The sequence below is a fragment of the Suricata suricatta genome, chromosome 11 (assembly GCF_006229205.1).
Source record: "Suricata suricatta isolate VVHF042 chromosome 11, meerkat_22Aug2017_6uvM2_HiC, whole genome shotgun sequence".
Taxonomy (NCBI): domain Eukaryota; kingdom Metazoa; phylum Chordata; class Mammalia; order Carnivora; family Herpestidae; genus Suricata; species Suricata suricatta.
This window is the reverse complement of record NC_043710.1, coordinates 36,380,057-36,398,999: the sequence shown is the minus strand read 5'-3', so window position 1 is coordinate 36,398,999 and position 18,943 is coordinate 36,380,057. Positions and strand designations below refer to the sequence as shown.

The 18,943-nt window shown below is 36.2% G+C and overlaps 1 protein-coding gene across 1 annotated transcript in view; it reads left to right on the top strand.

Annotated features, from left to right (window-relative positions):
- Positions 1 to 18,943, top strand: part of ANO5 (anoctamin 5) — a 101,561-nt gene that overhangs the window by 64,339 nt on the left and 18,279 nt on the right. Inside the window, exons 10-16 of the mRNA XM_029915295.1 lie at positions 5,789 to 5,923; positions 6,269 to 6,374; positions 6,477 to 6,537; positions 12,071 to 12,222; positions 14,447 to 14,521; positions 16,142 to 16,364; positions 18,255 to 18,424. Of these exons, the coding sequence (XP_029771155.1) occupies positions 5,789 to 5,923; positions 6,269 to 6,374; positions 6,477 to 6,537; positions 12,071 to 12,222; positions 14,447 to 14,521; positions 16,142 to 16,364; positions 18,255 to 18,424 (922 nt within the window). The remainder of the gene's footprint in view (positions 1 to 5,788; positions 5,924 to 6,268; positions 6,375 to 6,476; positions 6,538 to 12,070; positions 12,223 to 14,446; positions 14,522 to 16,141; positions 16,365 to 18,254; positions 18,425 to 18,943) is intronic.

Here is an 18,943-nt window from a genome sequence, read left to right as displayed (position 1 = left end):
GTTTGTTTGTTTGTTTGTTTTAAAGTCTGATTGTTTTAACACATTATGTTTTGGAGTTGATTGTTCTAAGTCAATTTTTCCTGGTTCCTACTGGATCCTTTAGTGCGTACCTTCTATTTTTGTTTTGTGTGTGTGTGTGTGCGCACTTTCTGGAAATGTTCTTGGGTTATAGTTTTAAAACATTAGTGCTTTTCCAGTATTTTAATTTTCTTTGGATTCCAATTATTTGTATGTTTGGTCTTTTTTGCCTGTCTTCATACCAAACAATTTCTCTGAGATTCTTTTTACTTCATGTCCTTTTCATACTTGTGGTAGGTTTCCTGTTTTTCTTATTGTCTTTTGTTAGATTTTCACTGAATTCTCCCTTTATTCTCTCTTGAATACCTCATAATTTCAGCATCAATTTTTTTGTGTGTGTGTGCAAAAGCGAAGGGCTTTATTACGAATTTAGGCCCGGCCAGCCTAAATTCAGCATCAATTTTGATATAACCTTACGTGATTTTACTTTTTCCTCTCTTTATGGAGTTTCCTCTATTTATTCCATTTCCCCACACTTGTTATTTTTCTATTTCTGATAGTTTCTTATATTTTCAAATTTTGTTTGAGAATATTTAATTCCATTTGTAGTGCTTTATTACACTATTTCTTTTGTTCTTTTGGGAGACTATTCATTAGCTAAAATTATTTGTTAAACATTTTCAGTTTTTGTAACATAGATTTGTATGTTTACGGTTGGCTTTTGTCTCTCTGTATTTAACGCACACGCAGAGTCTCTAGCGTTCAAGTGCGCTCTTCTACTAGCCCTGAACTATTCCATGCGGTTTTTTTTATGTATGACGGTTTGTGCTTACCATGTGGTATTTCTCTTGTTTCTACAGGATCCTAACTTCCTCTCTTATTTCTTTCTCTTTACTGCAACACCTTTAAGAAGTACCACCCTTTATATCTGATTATTCCCCCAAATATCACTTCTCTTAGACTACTACTTCCACGCTTGCTTATTTTCAGATCCCTTCCTTTTTTTGCTCAATGCTGTGAATCACCATGTCCCAGATAGGTTCAGTGTTATGACATTTAGTTACGTCTTTTTCCCTTCTGGGGGGGATTTTGTCAGTATTTGTCTAATGTCTCCACCTTACTTTACATTTTCTTTAATTAGACTTTCTTAAGCATCATCTTCACTGCCGTTTGGTTCCTCAGATTTGTGGCAGCAGGTGGTCTGTTGGATATGGCTTTATTTCTTCACCTATAGGTAATTTGATGATCACGGTGTTCTTTGTCATGATGCTGAAGGCCTGTAGCAGGGGTGGTTTTATTTCCTCTCCTTGTTGATTTTATGTCTTTTAGGAAAAGTTTTAGAGACTTGATGGCACTTGATGGGAATACCAAGAAGATAAAAATAAAAACACCCTTAGAGAAAGGAATTGTCCATAGATGCATGATTACAAAGCATAAATTCCTTTAATTTTTTTAAAGTTATTATTTTTGAGAAAGAGAGAGCAGGAGAGGGGCAGAGAGAGAGAGAATCCCAAGCTGGCTCCATTTCATCAGGATGGAGTTCGAACCCACAAACTGAGATCATGACCTGAACCCAAATCAAAACTTGGACACTTAACTGACTGAGCCCCACACAGATTCCTTTTATGAACATTTATTAAGCATCACTGGATATCAAGCAAGAGAGTAGGGCTACAAAGATAATCAGAACATCACTTCCTAATATGAATAGGTTTCCAGGAAAACATAGGAATGTATAATTATAACAGAATGATACTCATGGAAGAACAGCACAGAGGAAGAAGCACCCACCTTTACGACAAGCTCAGGGAAAGTGTCACAGCGCTGCTTCTCCAACTGCCTCTTGAAAGATAAGCAGCAAGTTGCTAAGCAAAGAAGTGGGAGTAAGAATGTCTCAGGCAGAGAGAAGTACAGAACACTGGCTGAGAAAGAACATTGCATATTTAGTTCTTCATGTAGAAGTAAAGTCAGGTGAAACTGAAGTTTATCAGCAATGTCATATAGGACGCTGCTAAAAGAAGGGATAAAACCTTTGGAGCAGGAAGAGGGCAAGGTTCAGGTTTTTGCTTCAAAACCATTGCATTGGAAATAAGGAAGACAGCTGAGAGGGATGCAGGACTGACGTCGGGGAAGTAAGAAGGCTATTACAAATCTTAAGTGATCGGTACTGTATCCTTCCAATTTTAGTGTATGTGCTGCCGAAGTGAGCACTAAGTGATCGGTACTGAAGGTCATTTTCAAGGTACTACTAATAGAAAAGAGAGGAGACTATGGATCAGAAAAAGATTTTTGTGACAAAATTTATTGCACTTAGTGGATGATTGGATGTGGAAGAATTTTTTTAAAAGAAGGAAGACATGATGACTTGGGAAGGCTAGAAAGAGATTATTTATTTAAAAGTTTGAGAGAGTGCTTGCACATACACACATGTGGGGGAGGGAGAAAGTGAGAGAGAGAGACAGAGGAGACAGACAGACAGAGAGAGACAGAGAGAGAGAATGAATCCCAAACAGGCTAGCAGAGCCTGAAGCAGGACCTGATCATGACCTGAGCCAAAATGAAGAGTAAGACACTTAACCGACTGAGCCACCCAGGTACTTCTAGAGAGAGATTTACAAGTTAGGAGTCTGATTTTCTAGATTTCACATATTTCATATTACCTCTACACCAAACTTAAGTTCCACATTCAAATATTTGTAAATAGTTTTGCTGTCTTTTGGGTACTTATCATTTTGTCGTATTAGATTGTATTTTTGAAGAAAAAGATGGGAATACCAAGTTTGCTATCATTGGATTATAAGTCTTTAATTTATATGCCCTCTGATTCTATTTTATCTTGCCAGTTTACAAGCTCTCTGTATTTTTTCTTTGGATATCCCCTGTTTTGAGTGGCTTAATACTTAGTATATACTATATAACAAATAGCTTAGAATGAATATATTTACAATGAATATAACGGTGCTATTAAAATGCTATGAAATGTAACAGCCTAGTAGTGTCTCAGATGTCCATGAACTCACTACAAAAATGCATCACTTTAGTTCAAATGTTTGCATTTTTTGTTCATTCCTCAAGCCTATATTCAGTTAAATTTTATCATCATTCTTTTGATTACTTGCTGTGTCTCAGACTAAGTCTTGGAAATACAATATTAGACCAATGCTTTCTCACAAGATCTCACAAACAATGAATGTCTTCTACCTGTCACGTGCTATTTAGATGATACAGGGCCACAGATGTGGTCAAAGTCTAGTAAGTAGGACAGACAGGCTAAGAAATATTCTAAGTGTGAATATAAGGCACATTTTTCTAAAAATAAGTACTTAAAGAGTGTCCTTTATATCTGAGTCATTATAGAGTGTCTTGTGTTATTAGGTTTCTCTCATTATAATTGTTATTAATAGTGAGATAATTTAACATCTTAAATGTTATTTCAATACTGTGTACATTTTTACCATAATCATATCTGAGATATATATTTTGCTTTTTTTACACTCTTAAGAGATGAGTTAGTTGTTAACTTGTGATGATTAAGCTTTCCAAGTCCAACGTTTAGTAAAATAATTTCTGTGATTCCATATATAATAATAATTGCTCATCTGAAAATTTCTCTAAATTTTAAAGAATTTTTTAATACAAATAAAGGTATGGGGTTCTTGAAGACTTCTTTTTTTAAACTCTCAAGAAATAAAGATTCTTGACATTTGGAAGGGAGAAAAATGTACGTCTTTAAAAATAGGGTTGTTGAAATATCCAGTTCCAACCAGTTTATGAATTCCCACAGAATTTTTAGGTTAAATTTGTAGCAATAATATTGATGTCCTAGCTTAAAAAAATTATTGGTTTTCTAATTTTTAAAACATCAAATGGAAATAGATATGGTAAATAGTAAATTTCACAAAACCAAATATTTTTATCCTTATTAAAAAAGTCTAATGTTATTCAGTATTTTAGTAATTGCTGTATTTTTCAGCAAACAAAAAGAAAAAAGAAAACATGTGTTCACTTATCCTAAATATAAGTGAAGCTTAGGAAATTGTGAGTAGCAAATTAAAAGGGAAGATGATGGAATTATAATTTAATTTCAAATTTATAGTGATTTGAGGAGTGGCACAAGAGAAAGCAACAGTGCAAAAATATTATTAATTAGTTAAATGATGTAAGATGGTATAAACATAAAGTGCCTATTTAATCAGAAAAGATTAGGAATTTTGAAAACTGAAGAATATGAGATTCCGTAAAACCAGTATTGAGTATGAAAATATATTTAAATATTAGGAAAGTAAGTTTATGTTTCCCAGTTGCCTTCGTTCTGAGCATGCATAGAAATTATAATTTAATGTTACATGATGTAATAGATTTATATATAGTGTGCTATTAGAAGTCAAAAGGGATCACATCCATCTACCTTGGAAACTATGGAAATTAGTAACTGGACTTAGTAACCTGAGCTCTATATGAATTAAGAGGATTAATCTTTTTTTAAATGTGATTTTCTGAGACAGAGAAAACTATGTTCTTGGCTCTTAAGAGATTTCTTAAGGAGGACTTGGTTTAAAATAAATTAGTCAGAGAAAGACAAATATGTTGAATTTAAGAAACACAATGGATGAACATCGGGGATGGAAAGAGAAAAAAATAAGATAAAAATTGAGAGGGAGGCAAACCATCAGAGACTCTTAAATACAGAAAAACAGATTGCTGGAAGGGAGGTGAGTGGGGGATGGACTAAATGGGTGATGGACATTGAGGAGAGCACTTGTTGGGATGAGCGCTGGGTGTTGTGTGTAAGTGATGAATGACTGGATTCTACTCCTGAAACCAGTACTACACCATATGTTAACTAACTTGAATTTACATAAAATCTTGGAAGAAAAAAATAAAAAATTAAAATTAAACAAAACTAAACAAAAACTCGGTTGTAAGACTTGAACATTTATGACAAGTAATGCTATAATTTTTCAACTCTTTGTAAACCAAGAGCTGAATTGAATATTTTATGGAACTTTTAAAAAATGTTTATTTATTTTTGAGAGAGAAAGAGACACAGAGAGACACACACACACGGAATCCGAGGTTGGCTCTAGGCTCTGAGCTGTTAGCACAGAGCCCAACATAGAACTTGAACTCATGAATTGGGAGATATGACTTCAATGGAATTTGGACTGACTGAACCACCTCAGCGCCCCTTTATGGAATTTTTATTAAGCAGCCCTTTTTAATTCCTTGGTTTGCTACTTAGATCACAATTCTATAAATATCCAGCAGAAATCCAAAATTGGAGAAAGATGGAAGTTTATACATATAACTACTCTTGCCTAATGTGGTCAGAGTACCTTCTTCTATATTAGAAAGAGAAATAAAGTGACACTCCATGCAGATTATAAATGTGATTTTGATTTGTTAATTGCTAGAAGTTACATTGCAGAGCATTTTACAATTCATTTCAGTACATTTAAGCTCTCCTGAAACTCTGGAAGTTTTTCAAATTACCTTATTATTTCAAGATTAAAATTTAACTTACATTCAGTTGGCTCCCTATTTATATGTGTTAACTCCTTTAGTCCTTGCACCACTTCTTTGGATAAGCATCAGCTTGTATTTTATGATGTGAAAACCAAAGTTCAGAGAGTTTGGTGACTCTACCAAAATGACGGGGCTAGAAAGCAGTGGAGCCAGGAATACACATTTCATCTGAATACAAAACCGAGGCTCTCTGGATCACATCATTCTCCTAGACTTTGACACTACTTTTTCCCTTCTTTCATAGGAATTATTACGGAGAAAAAATTGGCATGTATTTTGTCTTTCTTGGATTTTACACAGAAATGCTGTCCTTTGCGGCGATAGTTGGCTTAGCTTGTTTCATTTACGGCTTATTATCAATGCATAATAACTCAAGCAGGTGAGTGCAACTGAATCGCCCAAACAGAGAAAACATCTTGATGTTATACTAACTGAAACTGCTCTTATTATTTCCATGGCATTTGATTCAGAATGTTTCCTGATGGCAGCAGATAATTGATATTTCTGATAAAAACCTAAACGTAAGGGCTGCCCTCACCTGGTTCTTTACCGAAAATCTGTAAATGATCAGTTCTAAAGATTATGTTTCTCAAAGCATGACTTGACCTACTCTAGATATTGCTGCTTTGTTGCCCCGTTCTGCCATATTTGAGAAGCTGTAAAAACAGTTGTTTGTTGCCTAAAAACACATCACTTTTAAATCACTTTGCTGTCCCCTCTGCAGCACTGAAATCTGTGACCCTCAGATTGGAGGACAGATTATCATGTGCCCACTCTGTGATCTAGTGTGTGATTATTGGAGACTAAATACAACGTGTTTGGCTTCAAAGGTATGTATGTATTGTGGTATGATGAAAAGATTTGGACTTTCTCTCTTTTTGTATTGCATTTGATACTAAGTAGTCTTTATGATGTTACTGTTGTTTTTGCAGATCTCCCATTTGTTTGATAACGAGTCCACAGTGTTCTTTGCAATATTCATGGGAATTTGGGGTGAGTAAATAGTCACTTAAAAAACAACTCTCTCCATGTTATGTGTTATATGGCCATATAGCATATACAGATGGCATACTTTATATACCAAAGGTGACTTGGGATCTTTGTTTGTCTGCTGGCTAGCATCAGTACACTGGCGGAGTCTACATCAGTGGTCTGTAGTCCTTGGTCCTCAGTCCAAAAAAGGTCTTTATTCATCATCTGTTTATTTCTCTGAGAGATAATATGATTTTTGAAACTTTGTATGTATTCAGCTCACACCATCTCCCAGCGCTATGGTGAAAAACCAGCTCAATAAGTACTTAATTCAGAAGAGAATACACATAAGTATCTGCTGGCTGGAAGATATTGAACCATGGATACAAAGTTGAGGGCTGTTAAATCAATTTTTGAGTCGAAATTCCCTGTATATAATTCTGGTTCCAGCTTCCAGTTATATTTGTTAAAAATCTTCCATATGAAGTAGAATTGCTCTTAATTTTGGAAATGCCCCCCGTGTTTCATCTTTTTACTTTTTTATTTCATCTTGTTCCTACTATCAATGAGGAAAATATTTTACATAAAGAGTAACTCAGCAGGAGGGAGCCTAGGGACTTCTAAAACATGTCCCAAATTTCAGGGGACTCTGGGAAGAAATAGATTTTTTTCCTCTTAAGTAAAAAAAATTATTTAACAATCACAAACACATGCATTTAAAAACTAGGCAAGGGAAAATAAAAAACTGGACAAGGGAGCAAGGTTAGCTCAATTCAGGGAAAAAGACACCAGAATTTGTGGAAGTGCATGAAGCAGAGGGAGTTATGGGTTTCCGCCACTTCTGCTTGGCTGCTTTGCTCTGAGGAGAGCAGCCTCGATTCAAAGAACAGAGAATAGAGAAATCTTACTAACAGTTCTCTAATAACCCCGACTCCGTTAAGTACAGATACATCTCCATCATGTGGCTGCCAAAGCTTTCCTTGTTCATTACTTGGCATCAGCAGTGAATGAGAGGTGCACAAATCACAGCAAATATCGTGGTTTTCAGTTGTTTGCATTGAGAGATTGTTTACCAACACCAACCTCATACTTCATCACAGAGATGCAGCCCTACGTGGAAAACCCAGACACGAAGTATTTTGAAGAGGTGTTACCGTCCGTTCTTTCAGAAAAGTTTACTTTAGTAGTGAATTGGTTTACCTTTGGTTTTTGAGGCTCGTGGCTGAATTCCAGGAAAGCAGAACTTTAGGGATATTTGTTGTAGTACAACCACCAATAAATCATCAAGCTGAATCAAAGGATGAGTTGACAGAATAGATGTGAAGAAAAAATAAATCCCAGGTTCAAGGAATAACACTACTTCAAGGAGTTGAGACCTGAAAATAATGCTTCCTGTGCTGTCGTGGCAGATAGGAAATGCTTTTTATTTTTTAAAACTTTTTGTTCATAATGAAAATACATACTCATCATAGGAAATTAAAGTAGTATATAGAAGGAGGGAGAAAGTAATGTTAAATTACTAGAAATAGAAACATCATGACCATGGTTTTTCAGAATCTTTTGTTCCATGTTTGTGAGCATATGTGTTAATATAATTTTACATAACTGATATACATAGTCTTAAATCTACATTTTTATTAAAAATGAGTGATGAGACTACTTCCAGGGTGATGGATATGTGTATGTGTGTATGTGTGTGTGTGTGTGTATTTATGACTGAATAGAATTGCCTTTAAAAAAATCTTTATTGGGGCGCCTGGGTGGCTCAGTCGGTTAAGCGTCCAGCTTCGGCTCGGGTCAGATCTCATGGTTCGTGGGTTCGAGCCCCGCATCGGGCTCTGTGCTGACAGCTAGCTCAGAGCCTGGAGCCTGCTTCAGATTCTGTGTCTCCCTCTCTCTCTGACCCTCCCCTGCTCCAGCTGTCTCTCTCTGTCTCTCAAAAATAAATAAAAAGCATTAAAAAAATTAAAAAAAATCTTTATTTTAATGTTGATTTATTGTTGGGGAGGGGCAGAGAGGGAGGGAGACACAGAATCCAAAGCAGGCTCCAGGCTCTGAGCTGTCAGCACAGAGCCCCACTCGGGCCTCAAACTCATGAACTATGAGATCATGACCTGAGCTGAATTTGGATGCTTACCCCACCCAGGCACCCTCCTGTTACCATTTTTAAATCAGATTTTTTTTGCTGTTTAGTTGTATGATTTCTTTAGATATATAAAAAATGATAACAACCACTTATCAAATATATAATTTGCAAATATTTTCTCCCATTCTGTAGGTTGCCTTTTAATTTTGTTGATTTCCTTTCCTGTGCTTTCTAGTTTGATATAAGTCCTACTTGTTTATTTTTGCTTTTGTTGCCTTAGCCTTTATGTCAAATCCAGCAAATCATTCCTTTGACCAATGTCAAGGAGCTTACCTACTATGTTTTCTTCCAGGAGTATTATGCTTTCAGATCTTAGGCTCAATCAGTCTGTAATCTATTTTTAGTTGATTTTGGTACATGATCTAAGACAGGAATTTAGCTTTGTTCTTTGGCAAATGAATATCTAGTTTTCACAAAATAATTTATCAAAGAAATGATCCTTCCCACATTGAATATTCTTGTCTCCTTTGTCAAATATTAGTTTGTCACACATGCATAGGTTTATATCTGGGCTCTTGATTATGATCTGTAGGTCTGTGTGTCTGTTTTTATGATATATCCTGTTGTTTTGGTTACTACAGGTTTGTAATATAAATTACAAAATGTCATTACTGTAGCTTTGAAATCAGGAAGTGTGATGCTTGTTCTTAAAGAAGAACAAGAATCTTGAGAAAACTCAAGATTGCTCTGCCTATTCCAGGTCATTAATGGTTCCATACAAATTTTAGTATTGTTTGCTCTATTTCTCTGGAAAATGTCATTTGAATTTTGATGGAGATTGCATTGAATCTAAAGTTTGCTTGGGTCGTATGGGCATTTTTTTAAATTAATTCTTGTAGTTCATAAGCATGGGATATCTTTCTATTTAAATGTGTCTTCTTGAGTTTCTTTTATCAATATCTTATAGTATTCAGTGTACATATCGTTCACTTCCTGAGTTAAACTTATTACTAGATATTTTATTCCTTTTGAATCTATTAGAAATGGGATTGTTAATTTCTTTCTGATAGTATGTGGTTAGTGTATAGAAACAACTACTTTTTATATAGTAAGTTTTATCCTCAAACTTTACTGAATTCCTTTATTCTGTTTTTGGTGGAATCTTTAGGACTTTCTATACATAATTTAATACCATCTGCAAATAGAGACAGTGTAATTTTTTTCCTTTCCAAATTGTATGCCTTATTTCTTTTTCTTGGCTGATTGCTCTGGCTAGGGCTTTCGTACTCTATTGAAAAAGATGGCAAGAATGGACATCCTTGTCTTGTCCCTAATCATAAAGGAAAAGCTTTTAGCTTTTCACCTCTGAGAATGATACTAGCTGTGATCTTTTTATATATTACTTTTATTATGTTGAGGCACATTCCCTCCATATTTATATTGTTGAGAATTTTTATCATGAATTCTGCCAAATGCTTTTGCTGCATCAGTTGAGATGATCATAAGCATTTTTAAAAATCACATTATTATTGTTGGTATACTACATTGATTAATTGTGCATGTAGAGCCATCCTTGTATCCCTGGAACGAATTTTACTTTATCATGGTGTATGATTCTTTTCATGTATTGTTGAATTTGATTTGTTGCTATTTTATTAAGGTTTTTTGCATCTGTGTTCATCACGGATAATGGCCTGTAATTTTCTTTTCTTGTGATGCTCTTGTCTGGCTTTGGTATCAGAGTAATGCTGCTTCATAAAAAATGAGTTTGGAAGTCTTCCTTCCTTTTATATTTTTGGCAAGAGTTTGAGAAAGGTTGACGTTAATTCTTTAAATGTTTAGTAGAATGCACGAGTAAAGTCATCTTCTCCTGGGCTTTTCTTTGTGGGGAGGCTTTTGATTACTGATTCAAGATCCTCACTAGTCATTTGTCTGTTCAGAATTTCTGTTTCTTCATGCATCAGCCTAGGTTGTGTGTTTATAGGAATTTATATTTTCTTCTAGCTTACCCAATCTGTGGATATATACTTGTTATAGTAGTCATTTAGGATTCTTTGTATTTCTGTGGTATCAGTTGTCATGTTTCCTCTTTCATTTCTAATTTTTTTTAATTTGAGTCCTCTTTCTTTTTTCTTGGTAAATCGAGCTAAAGGTTTATCTAATTTGTTTATCTTTTGAAGAAGAAAAACAGCTCTTAGTTTCATTGATCCTTTCTATTGTCTGTTTAGTCTCTATTTTATTTATTTGTGCTCAGATCTTTGTTATTTTCTTCATTCTATTAGCTTTGTGTTTAGTTCTTTTTTTTTTTTCTAATTCCATGTAGTCTAAAGTTAGGTTGTTTATTTGAGCTTTCTCTTATGTCTTAATGTATGCATGTATATATGAACTTGCCTCCTAGAACTTCTTTTGATGCAGCCCGTAAGTGTTGATATGTCATATTTCTATTTTCATTTGTCTCCAGATATTTTTGTTTCTCTTTTGAGTTCTTTTTGAGATGTTACTTGTTCAGAAGCATGTTGTTTGGGGCGCCTGGGTGGGTAGGCAGTTAAGCATCTGACTCTTGATTTCAGCTCAGGTCATGATTTCATGGTTAGTGGGATCGAGCCCCATGTTGGGCTTTGTGCTGACAGCCTGGAGCCCACTTAGGATTCTCTCTCTCCCTCTCTCTGCTCCTCCTTGCCTCTCTAAATAAATAAGTAAACATTTAAACAAAGAATCATATTGTTTAATTGCCACATATTTGTGGATTTTCCAGGTTTTGTTTTGTAATTGATTTCTAGTTTGCTGCTATTGTGGTTGGAAAATATGCTTGATACAATTTCAAGCTTGTTAAATTTATAAGTCTTGTTTTTTGACCCTAACATTGATCTTTCCTAGAGAACATTCCATGCACACTTGAGAATAATGTGTATTCTGACATTGTTGGGTGGAAAGTGCTGTAGGCGTCTATCTGGTCTAACATGTAATTTAAGTCAAATGATTTCTTATTGATTTTTCTGTCTGAATAATCTATCCATTGTTGAAAATGGGACTACTGAATTTCCCCATTATTATTTTTAAAAATTTTTAAATGTTTATTTATTTTTGAGGTATAGAGACAGGAGACAGAGATAGAGCATGAGTGGGGGAGGGGCAGAGAGAATTTAAAGCAGAGATGTTAATAAAAAGTTAAGTTTAAATATTCCTTCAGATTATCTGAATGAAAAGAGAGTAATGTGCCTGAATTTTTTTTCCTTGCAAGTATTGCTAAGAAATTAACTATTTGAATTTTTACATAGGAAAAATGTTTCAATGTTTCTACATAGCATTAAGGCAACATTCCTAATTCTATAATTTTGTCATCAGAAGAGTGACACCGTTGCCATCATCCAACCGAAATGAATTTAAAGTAGAGAGAAACCCCAGGTTATTTTTATTCACTTGATTTCTTCATCTCTTGATTATAGTTATACATTTCTTTGCCTACAGTCACGTTGTTCTTGGAGTTTTGGAAACAGCGACAAGCCAGAATGGAATATGAGTGGGACCTGGTGGACTTTGAAGAGGAGCAGCAACAGCTTCAGCTGAGACCTGAATTTGAAGCCATGTGCAAACACAGGAAAATAAATGCAGTGACTAAGGTAGGTTAGGAAACCGAAACGGGCAGCATATCTCAATGGACACGGCTCACAAATAATTACGTGTATTTTACTTTGCCTTGAAAATATTCTCCAACATATAAACCTTATAAACTTCTTTTGTTGTTTCTAATATGTATTTCAAATATATACCAAAAAAAGTAGATAGAGAAGTGTAATGAACCTCAGGATGGACCCATCACCCAGCTTCAATTCATATTAATTCACGGACCATCTTGTTTCATTTACAGTTGCTCCTCCCAGCAACTAGATTATTTTGCAGCAAATACAAGGCATCATGTCATGAAATTACATAGGTTTGTAATAAGTGATGTAAAAGGAAAATGGAAACTAATGTGTCTGCTGTGCGGGCTTAGTATATAAACACACATACACACACACACACACACACACATACATGAATATGATACTAAGTTAATATGCAAAAATTAAAATAGTATTGTGATGTTAGTGGGCTTATGAGTGATTGTTTTATTAGACCACATTTTATTCACCTAGTCCTTTTTAGTTTATTATAATGGGAAGATCATTGGAGTAGTGTCTGGTGGCAGCGTCTGGATTTGGGGATCCTTAATTGGCAAATGACCTATATGTTGTTGATTGAGTAATTTGACTTGTTGGTAACTTTTTTTAGTTTTTAATGGAAAAATGGAAAGTACTTTGCCTTTAAAGACCAGACTCTTGGCTGCATATTCTTAGTGTCCCTACCTTTCCATAATCTATAATCCCTGTGTTGCTTGATGCTATTAAAGGGTGAATAGAATATGTCTCTAACACAATCCCCTCAGTAGAATTTCCTTCTTTGTTCAGGACACCATTCTTGTGGTATAATACTGAAAATTGTTTTCACAGTTTAGGCACTCACTAAACACATTAACTTTTACTAGGCATTACAAAAAATTCAGTAAATGAGCAAAGGGGAAAAACACCTCAGAAAATACATAACAACTTGGATGGCTGCATGACATTAAGAAAATGTATTAAAAGAGACATTGTCCTAATAATGATATGATGTGTATCTATTCGTATTTTATGCGATAAAAAAGAAACTAAAAGCAGGCCTAAAATAACTGACAAAAATATGTACTGAACGTTTACATTTGAAGCCAGCTAAAAAACAGTGTGGGCTGATCCTCTGTGAATTATCCACTTTAATGGTTTTGAAATCAAGGGTTTTTTTTTTTTAATGTTGTTTGTTTAAGTTTTTAAATGTTTGCTTATTTTTGAGAGAAAGAGAGAATATGAGTGGGAAAGGGGCAGAGAGAGAGGGAGACACAGAATCCGAAGCATGCTTCAGGCTCTGTGCAGAATGCGGGGCTCAAACTCACGAGCCGTGAGATCATGACCTGAGCTCAAGTCAGATGTTTAACCAACTGAGTCACCCACATGCCCCAAAATCAAGGGCTTTTTGACTCCATTGCTGTGCTTCAGTGGTTCAGTACCACCAGAACACTCACATTTGAGTCTGTGCTGGGAACATGTGCTTGTATGCACGGACACCCACATGTGTGCAGAAACAAATATGCATACAAACATACATATTGGACACCTGTACATACTGTATATAGTCACATATATGCACACATGCACACACATCTGGGGGTTCAATAGAGCTACACATCTGGGGATTCAATAGAGCTCTTGGACGGCTGTTTTACTGGTTGAGTTCTGTTTACTTTCAGTCTTCCCTAAAAATCCTCCCTAAAAATTCTGTCCTTTAGATAGGATGAGATAATTTAGATTTCTGCTGATAGCTATTCTTTTACTACATGGTGAGATATATATATGTATATATATATATATATACCCTGTTTAATATTATGCATAGCAATTACAGAGCAATGCAGTGCAAGTCAATTCAATTAGAATAAAACTGTAATATCATTAAAGCATGTCAACTTAACAGCAGCCCTCAGGTTTTGACTTTGTTTCCTGTCTACGGGGCCTGAAGATCACTCCATTTCAACACTGAGGAAACAGTGTGGATCCATTATGGGTCATATTCATAACATCTCTCACCTAAGACTCATGAAGGCTTCTACTTGAAGGGAAGGAACCACTGCTAGAATGTAGCTTCCCATGGGCTGTAGTGGGCTCTTTGGGGGAGGTTTCTACTCTCACTGGGTTTTGTGGTTTTGACTGCTATTTGGAGTCCCAACTGGGCAGCTAGATTTTGAATTTTGCTGTGATTTCTTCCAAATTACAGGAGATGGAACCTTATATGCCTCTATACAGCCGCCTCCCATGGTACTTTTTATCTGGAGCTACGGTCACGCTATGGGTGAGCATTCCTTTACAGCTGCTCTCCTGTCTCATGCAGTCATAGCAGGGTTATCCTAGCAGTCTCCCCTGCAGTGACTCTCGAGTCCCTCTCCTTCCGCTCCCTCCTCAGGCCCTTTCTCTTGAATACAGCTCCTATATAAAATAAAGTGTGAGCTATGTGTGTGGGCCATAATAAAACCTTGGGGGAAAGAGCTGGGGGCGAGAGCAAGGCCTCATCTTAGAGACTGTCCTTCCCCCTCTCCCAGCACTTCATTCATTAGGTGATAACTTGAAACCAGAACAGTATAACAAACTTATAATCTGATTGCCAGCTATTTGGTGTTATGTTTTAAATCATTAATTTATCTTTATCTCCACTTAAAATAGTTACACAAAATACAAAAAAAAAAGCATATACTATTGAAATTTATTTTCTTGCTGAGATAAATAGAAGAAAGTATTACTTCTGTTTGAAGAATTTAATGAGCATGCCCCATTGTGAAGGAGTCAGGTTTTCTCCATGCTTTTGAGCTGACAGGTTCATTCCTCCATCACCACAATTTATTTCCTGCCCTCCACTCCTAATCTGTGCCCTCTGACAGTTGGCCCTTAACTTTAGGAAAAGAAGCAATGTTCCCTCCTGAGCATTGTTGAAATCTAAATAACTAGCAGCTATAGACTACAGTTTAACCTTCCCGGTCCATGTTCTCCCATAATACTTTGTCTTTAACATTTCTAGTTAAAAGGAATTGATTTTTCTGTGTTAAATGTATGTCTTCTTAGGTGATATAATAGCACTGAAGAGAAATGATAGAGTAAATGGGGGGCAATAATCAATTCAGGGCACAACTTGAGAAATAATATGGAGTGTGGTCCCAGAAAGATTGTTCTTTTATTTTTAGTATTCATTCAATCTGGTTCACTCAATTTTCAGAATCAAATAGTCCAGTCATTGATATAAAGACAGCTCTAAATCTTTATGTTTTTCCAATATGGAAAGTGTTTAAAATTTACGCAGAATCTATACAAATATCTCAACCATCAGGCAAATCGGACCACTAATGGCAGCATTCTGAGGGGTAATGAAACAGAAGCTGTAGCGGTGTTCCTGTTGGGAAACCACATGGTCTTCACACCACCTGTTTGGAGCAGAGGTTGGCAAATGTTGTCTGTAAAGAGGCCAGATGTATTTTAGGCTTTGTGGGCCTTGTACAAATAGCCTCTGGCGTCTTTGTTTTTTCTTATAACCTTTAAAAAGAAAAAAGCAAAAACAAAACAAGTTTTTTTTAAACTCAAGAATCATATAAGAATAAGTAAGTCTACAGGCAGGATTTGGTCTTCTGGGTAGTTTTCCAGTGCTTGGTAGAGGATGGGCCTGAAAAAATGGGCAGTGGCTACTTTTCTGTTTTAGGCTCCCCCAACTGCTGCTACTATAGGTCTTGTCTTATCTCCAGCCCTTTCTTCTTGCCGGTGTTCTTTTCCTACCGCCTGGGGTGAGGGAGAGCCTGGCTTGGTCTGCTTGCCAAGTCAGAGACACTAACCGTAATGTAACGAGGTGAAGAGAATAGTATGTTTAAGATGCATACACATCGCAGAGATACAGAGACCGCGTGACCGATTCCTTCTTTCCCTTTTCCAGATGTCTCTTGTCATTGCCTGTATGGTAGCCGTGATTGTGTACCGCCTGTCAGTCTTTGCTACGTTTGCTAGCTTTATGGAAAGTGAAGCATCCTTTAAGCATGTCAAAAGTTTCCTCACCCCCCAGATAGCTACCTCCCTCAGTGGATCCTGCTTAAACTTTATCGTCATCTTGATCTTGAATTTCTTTTACGAAAAGATATCTGCGTGGATTACAAAAATGGGTAAGCTGGCCAGATCATCTGTGTGACACTGAAAAAGTGTTCCCGCCAGTGCTATCTATCCACTTTGGACCATCCCCTGGGGAGTTCATATTTAAGGCAGTTTTCCAAGTTCTAAAGAAATTTTGTTCTACAGGTAGACACGTAGGCTGGTGCCCAGAACTCCCAACCATCATATTTAGGCCCATCATATTGGAGGTAAGAAAAAGAACTAAATGGAAGAATTAGGACTCCGTAGATCTTTTTTTGACTGTTTTTGTCTTAATCCTCCCTTGAGGGGGCTAGTTGAATTTTAAGTAAAATCCTCACTTTCCTCAAGACACAGGTCATTTTTATTTCCTGTGCATGGTTTTCAGAAGGTATTTGATTTTGAAAATCCTTAAAAAATTTTTTTTAATGTTTCTATATTTTTGATGGAGAGAGAGACAGAGCATGAGTAGGGAAGGGACAGAGAGAGAGAAGGAGACACAGAATCCAAAGCAGACTCCAGGCTCTGAGCTGACAGCACAGAGCCAGACGTGGGGCTCAAACCCACAAACCACAAGATCATGACCTAATTCGAAGTTGTGAGCTTAACGCAACTGAGCCACCCAGGCATCCCATAGAAGGTATTTGATTTTGAAAACCATTGTAGGAAAAATGGAACAATTTTACATGTAGTGCTTTTCTTTTCAGTTGCCATGCTTAGACCCCGGATTGTTCTCATTTTAAATGATTAAAAGTTCTCCCACAGCCATGAGGGATGGTAAAGGGGTGACAGCTGAAGTGGAGATTTAGTCCTGGAGTGGAGTGCAAAGCACAGTTGTTTCTGGTATTGCCCCCAGTAAGTTGGAAAGGAGATCAGAGACCCCATTCTGGGCCTCAGCTTTTCCTCTGTGGTTTCAGCTCCCTCCTCTAAGTCAGGACACTGTCACTGTGCCCACCAGTGACCAGAAAGAGCACAGTATTCCCTGGGCACTGGAGTACACATTAGGAAGCAACTTATATTAAGTGCTATCCTCAAGTTTGTAGTTCTTTGTCAATTTTACTGCCTTTTTTCCTGCTAATAACAACAAAATAATATCTAGCAGGTAGTGCTTAAAAACAAAGCATCTAAAAAAATCACAGTTTCAGTGAGGAAAATTACTTATGTTTATATTAGAGATTTTTTAGGAATATGGGGGAATTATCTATGTCTTTAATACTATTTCAGTATTGTGGAAGCTGGCATCAATTTGTCTGGATAAGCTCATGCTGTCGGGACATCACCAACTCAGAAAAACATGCTCCCTGACTCTTTATACCTCCTGATGCTTCTCTATGGTGTGAATAGACTCTAATATATATATATATCTTTGGAATTCAGTAAATGATAGATCATGGTCATGCATTTTAAATAAAGGAGAGAGAAAAGGCATTATGATTACCACCATTTGTATGACATTATTTTCAAAATTGATATAACCATTTAACTCAAGAGATGAAAACAAAATTTAGTTTGGATATCATCCTCTGCCCTTAATATGATTTTACTTTGATTAAACCTGATTGTAAACAGACAAGAGAGAGACCTGATATGTTTACAGGATATATGATATACAAGGGGGCAAGTATAAGCCTCTCCAGGCTATGAGTTTGAATCCCATATTCTGTCTGTGTGACTCCAGGCAAGTATTTTACCCATCTAAATACTTGACTGCTTCCTAGCCTTCTCCAGCAATTATATTACTACAGAGTCTCTAATAGAAAGCCAAGCACAAATCTTAATATTGGTCTCTTAGAACAAATACTGGGTCACTTTTCAACAGGGTCTCTGGATAATATGACTAATAGTGTGACTTTCCCAGGGAATACAGAATTGAAGGAGAAACAGGAAGGTGCATAATTTAACCTTGGTGTTTTATTACTTAACAGAAATTCCTCGAACTTACCAGGAATATGAGAGCAGTCTTACCCTGAAAATGTTCCTGTTTCAGTTTGTAAATTTTTACTCGTCCTGCTTCTACGTAGCTTTTTTTAAAGGGAAGTTCGTGGGCTATCCCGGAAAATACACATATTTGTTTAATGTGTGGAGAAGTGAAGAGGTAGGAATTTTCTTGAAAGGTTTGGGGTTTTAGTAACTCAATGTTAACTAATTACTTTTTGTGTGTTCAGCCCTAACTCGGATTTTATCAAGATTTAAGAGAAGTCTAAGATACCAACTTTCTCCACAGAGAGTATTGGTCTTACAATCCTGCTGTCATCTAATAGACTCTCCAATTCCTTTTGGGCAAGAACTGATATTGTGCCTATTGTTTAGTAGTAAAATATGAGCTATAAAATAGAATAAGCAAGTGTTATATTCCTGAAGGCTTCCTGCAAAGGATGAATGATAGTGATCTACAAGTATACCAAAAATGGCTCCACAATGGGTTCTAGAGTTAGACCAGTCAGTGGTTTCCATCCATGGCTGTGTATTTAAATCATGTGGAGAAAATAACAACTTCTAGCCCCAATTCAAATATAAAGATTCAGAGGCTTCTAAGAGTAAGACCCAGAAATCTGAATCTAATGCAGCCATATTGTTACTGGTTAATGAACATGCTTGAAACTGTTGAGCTAAG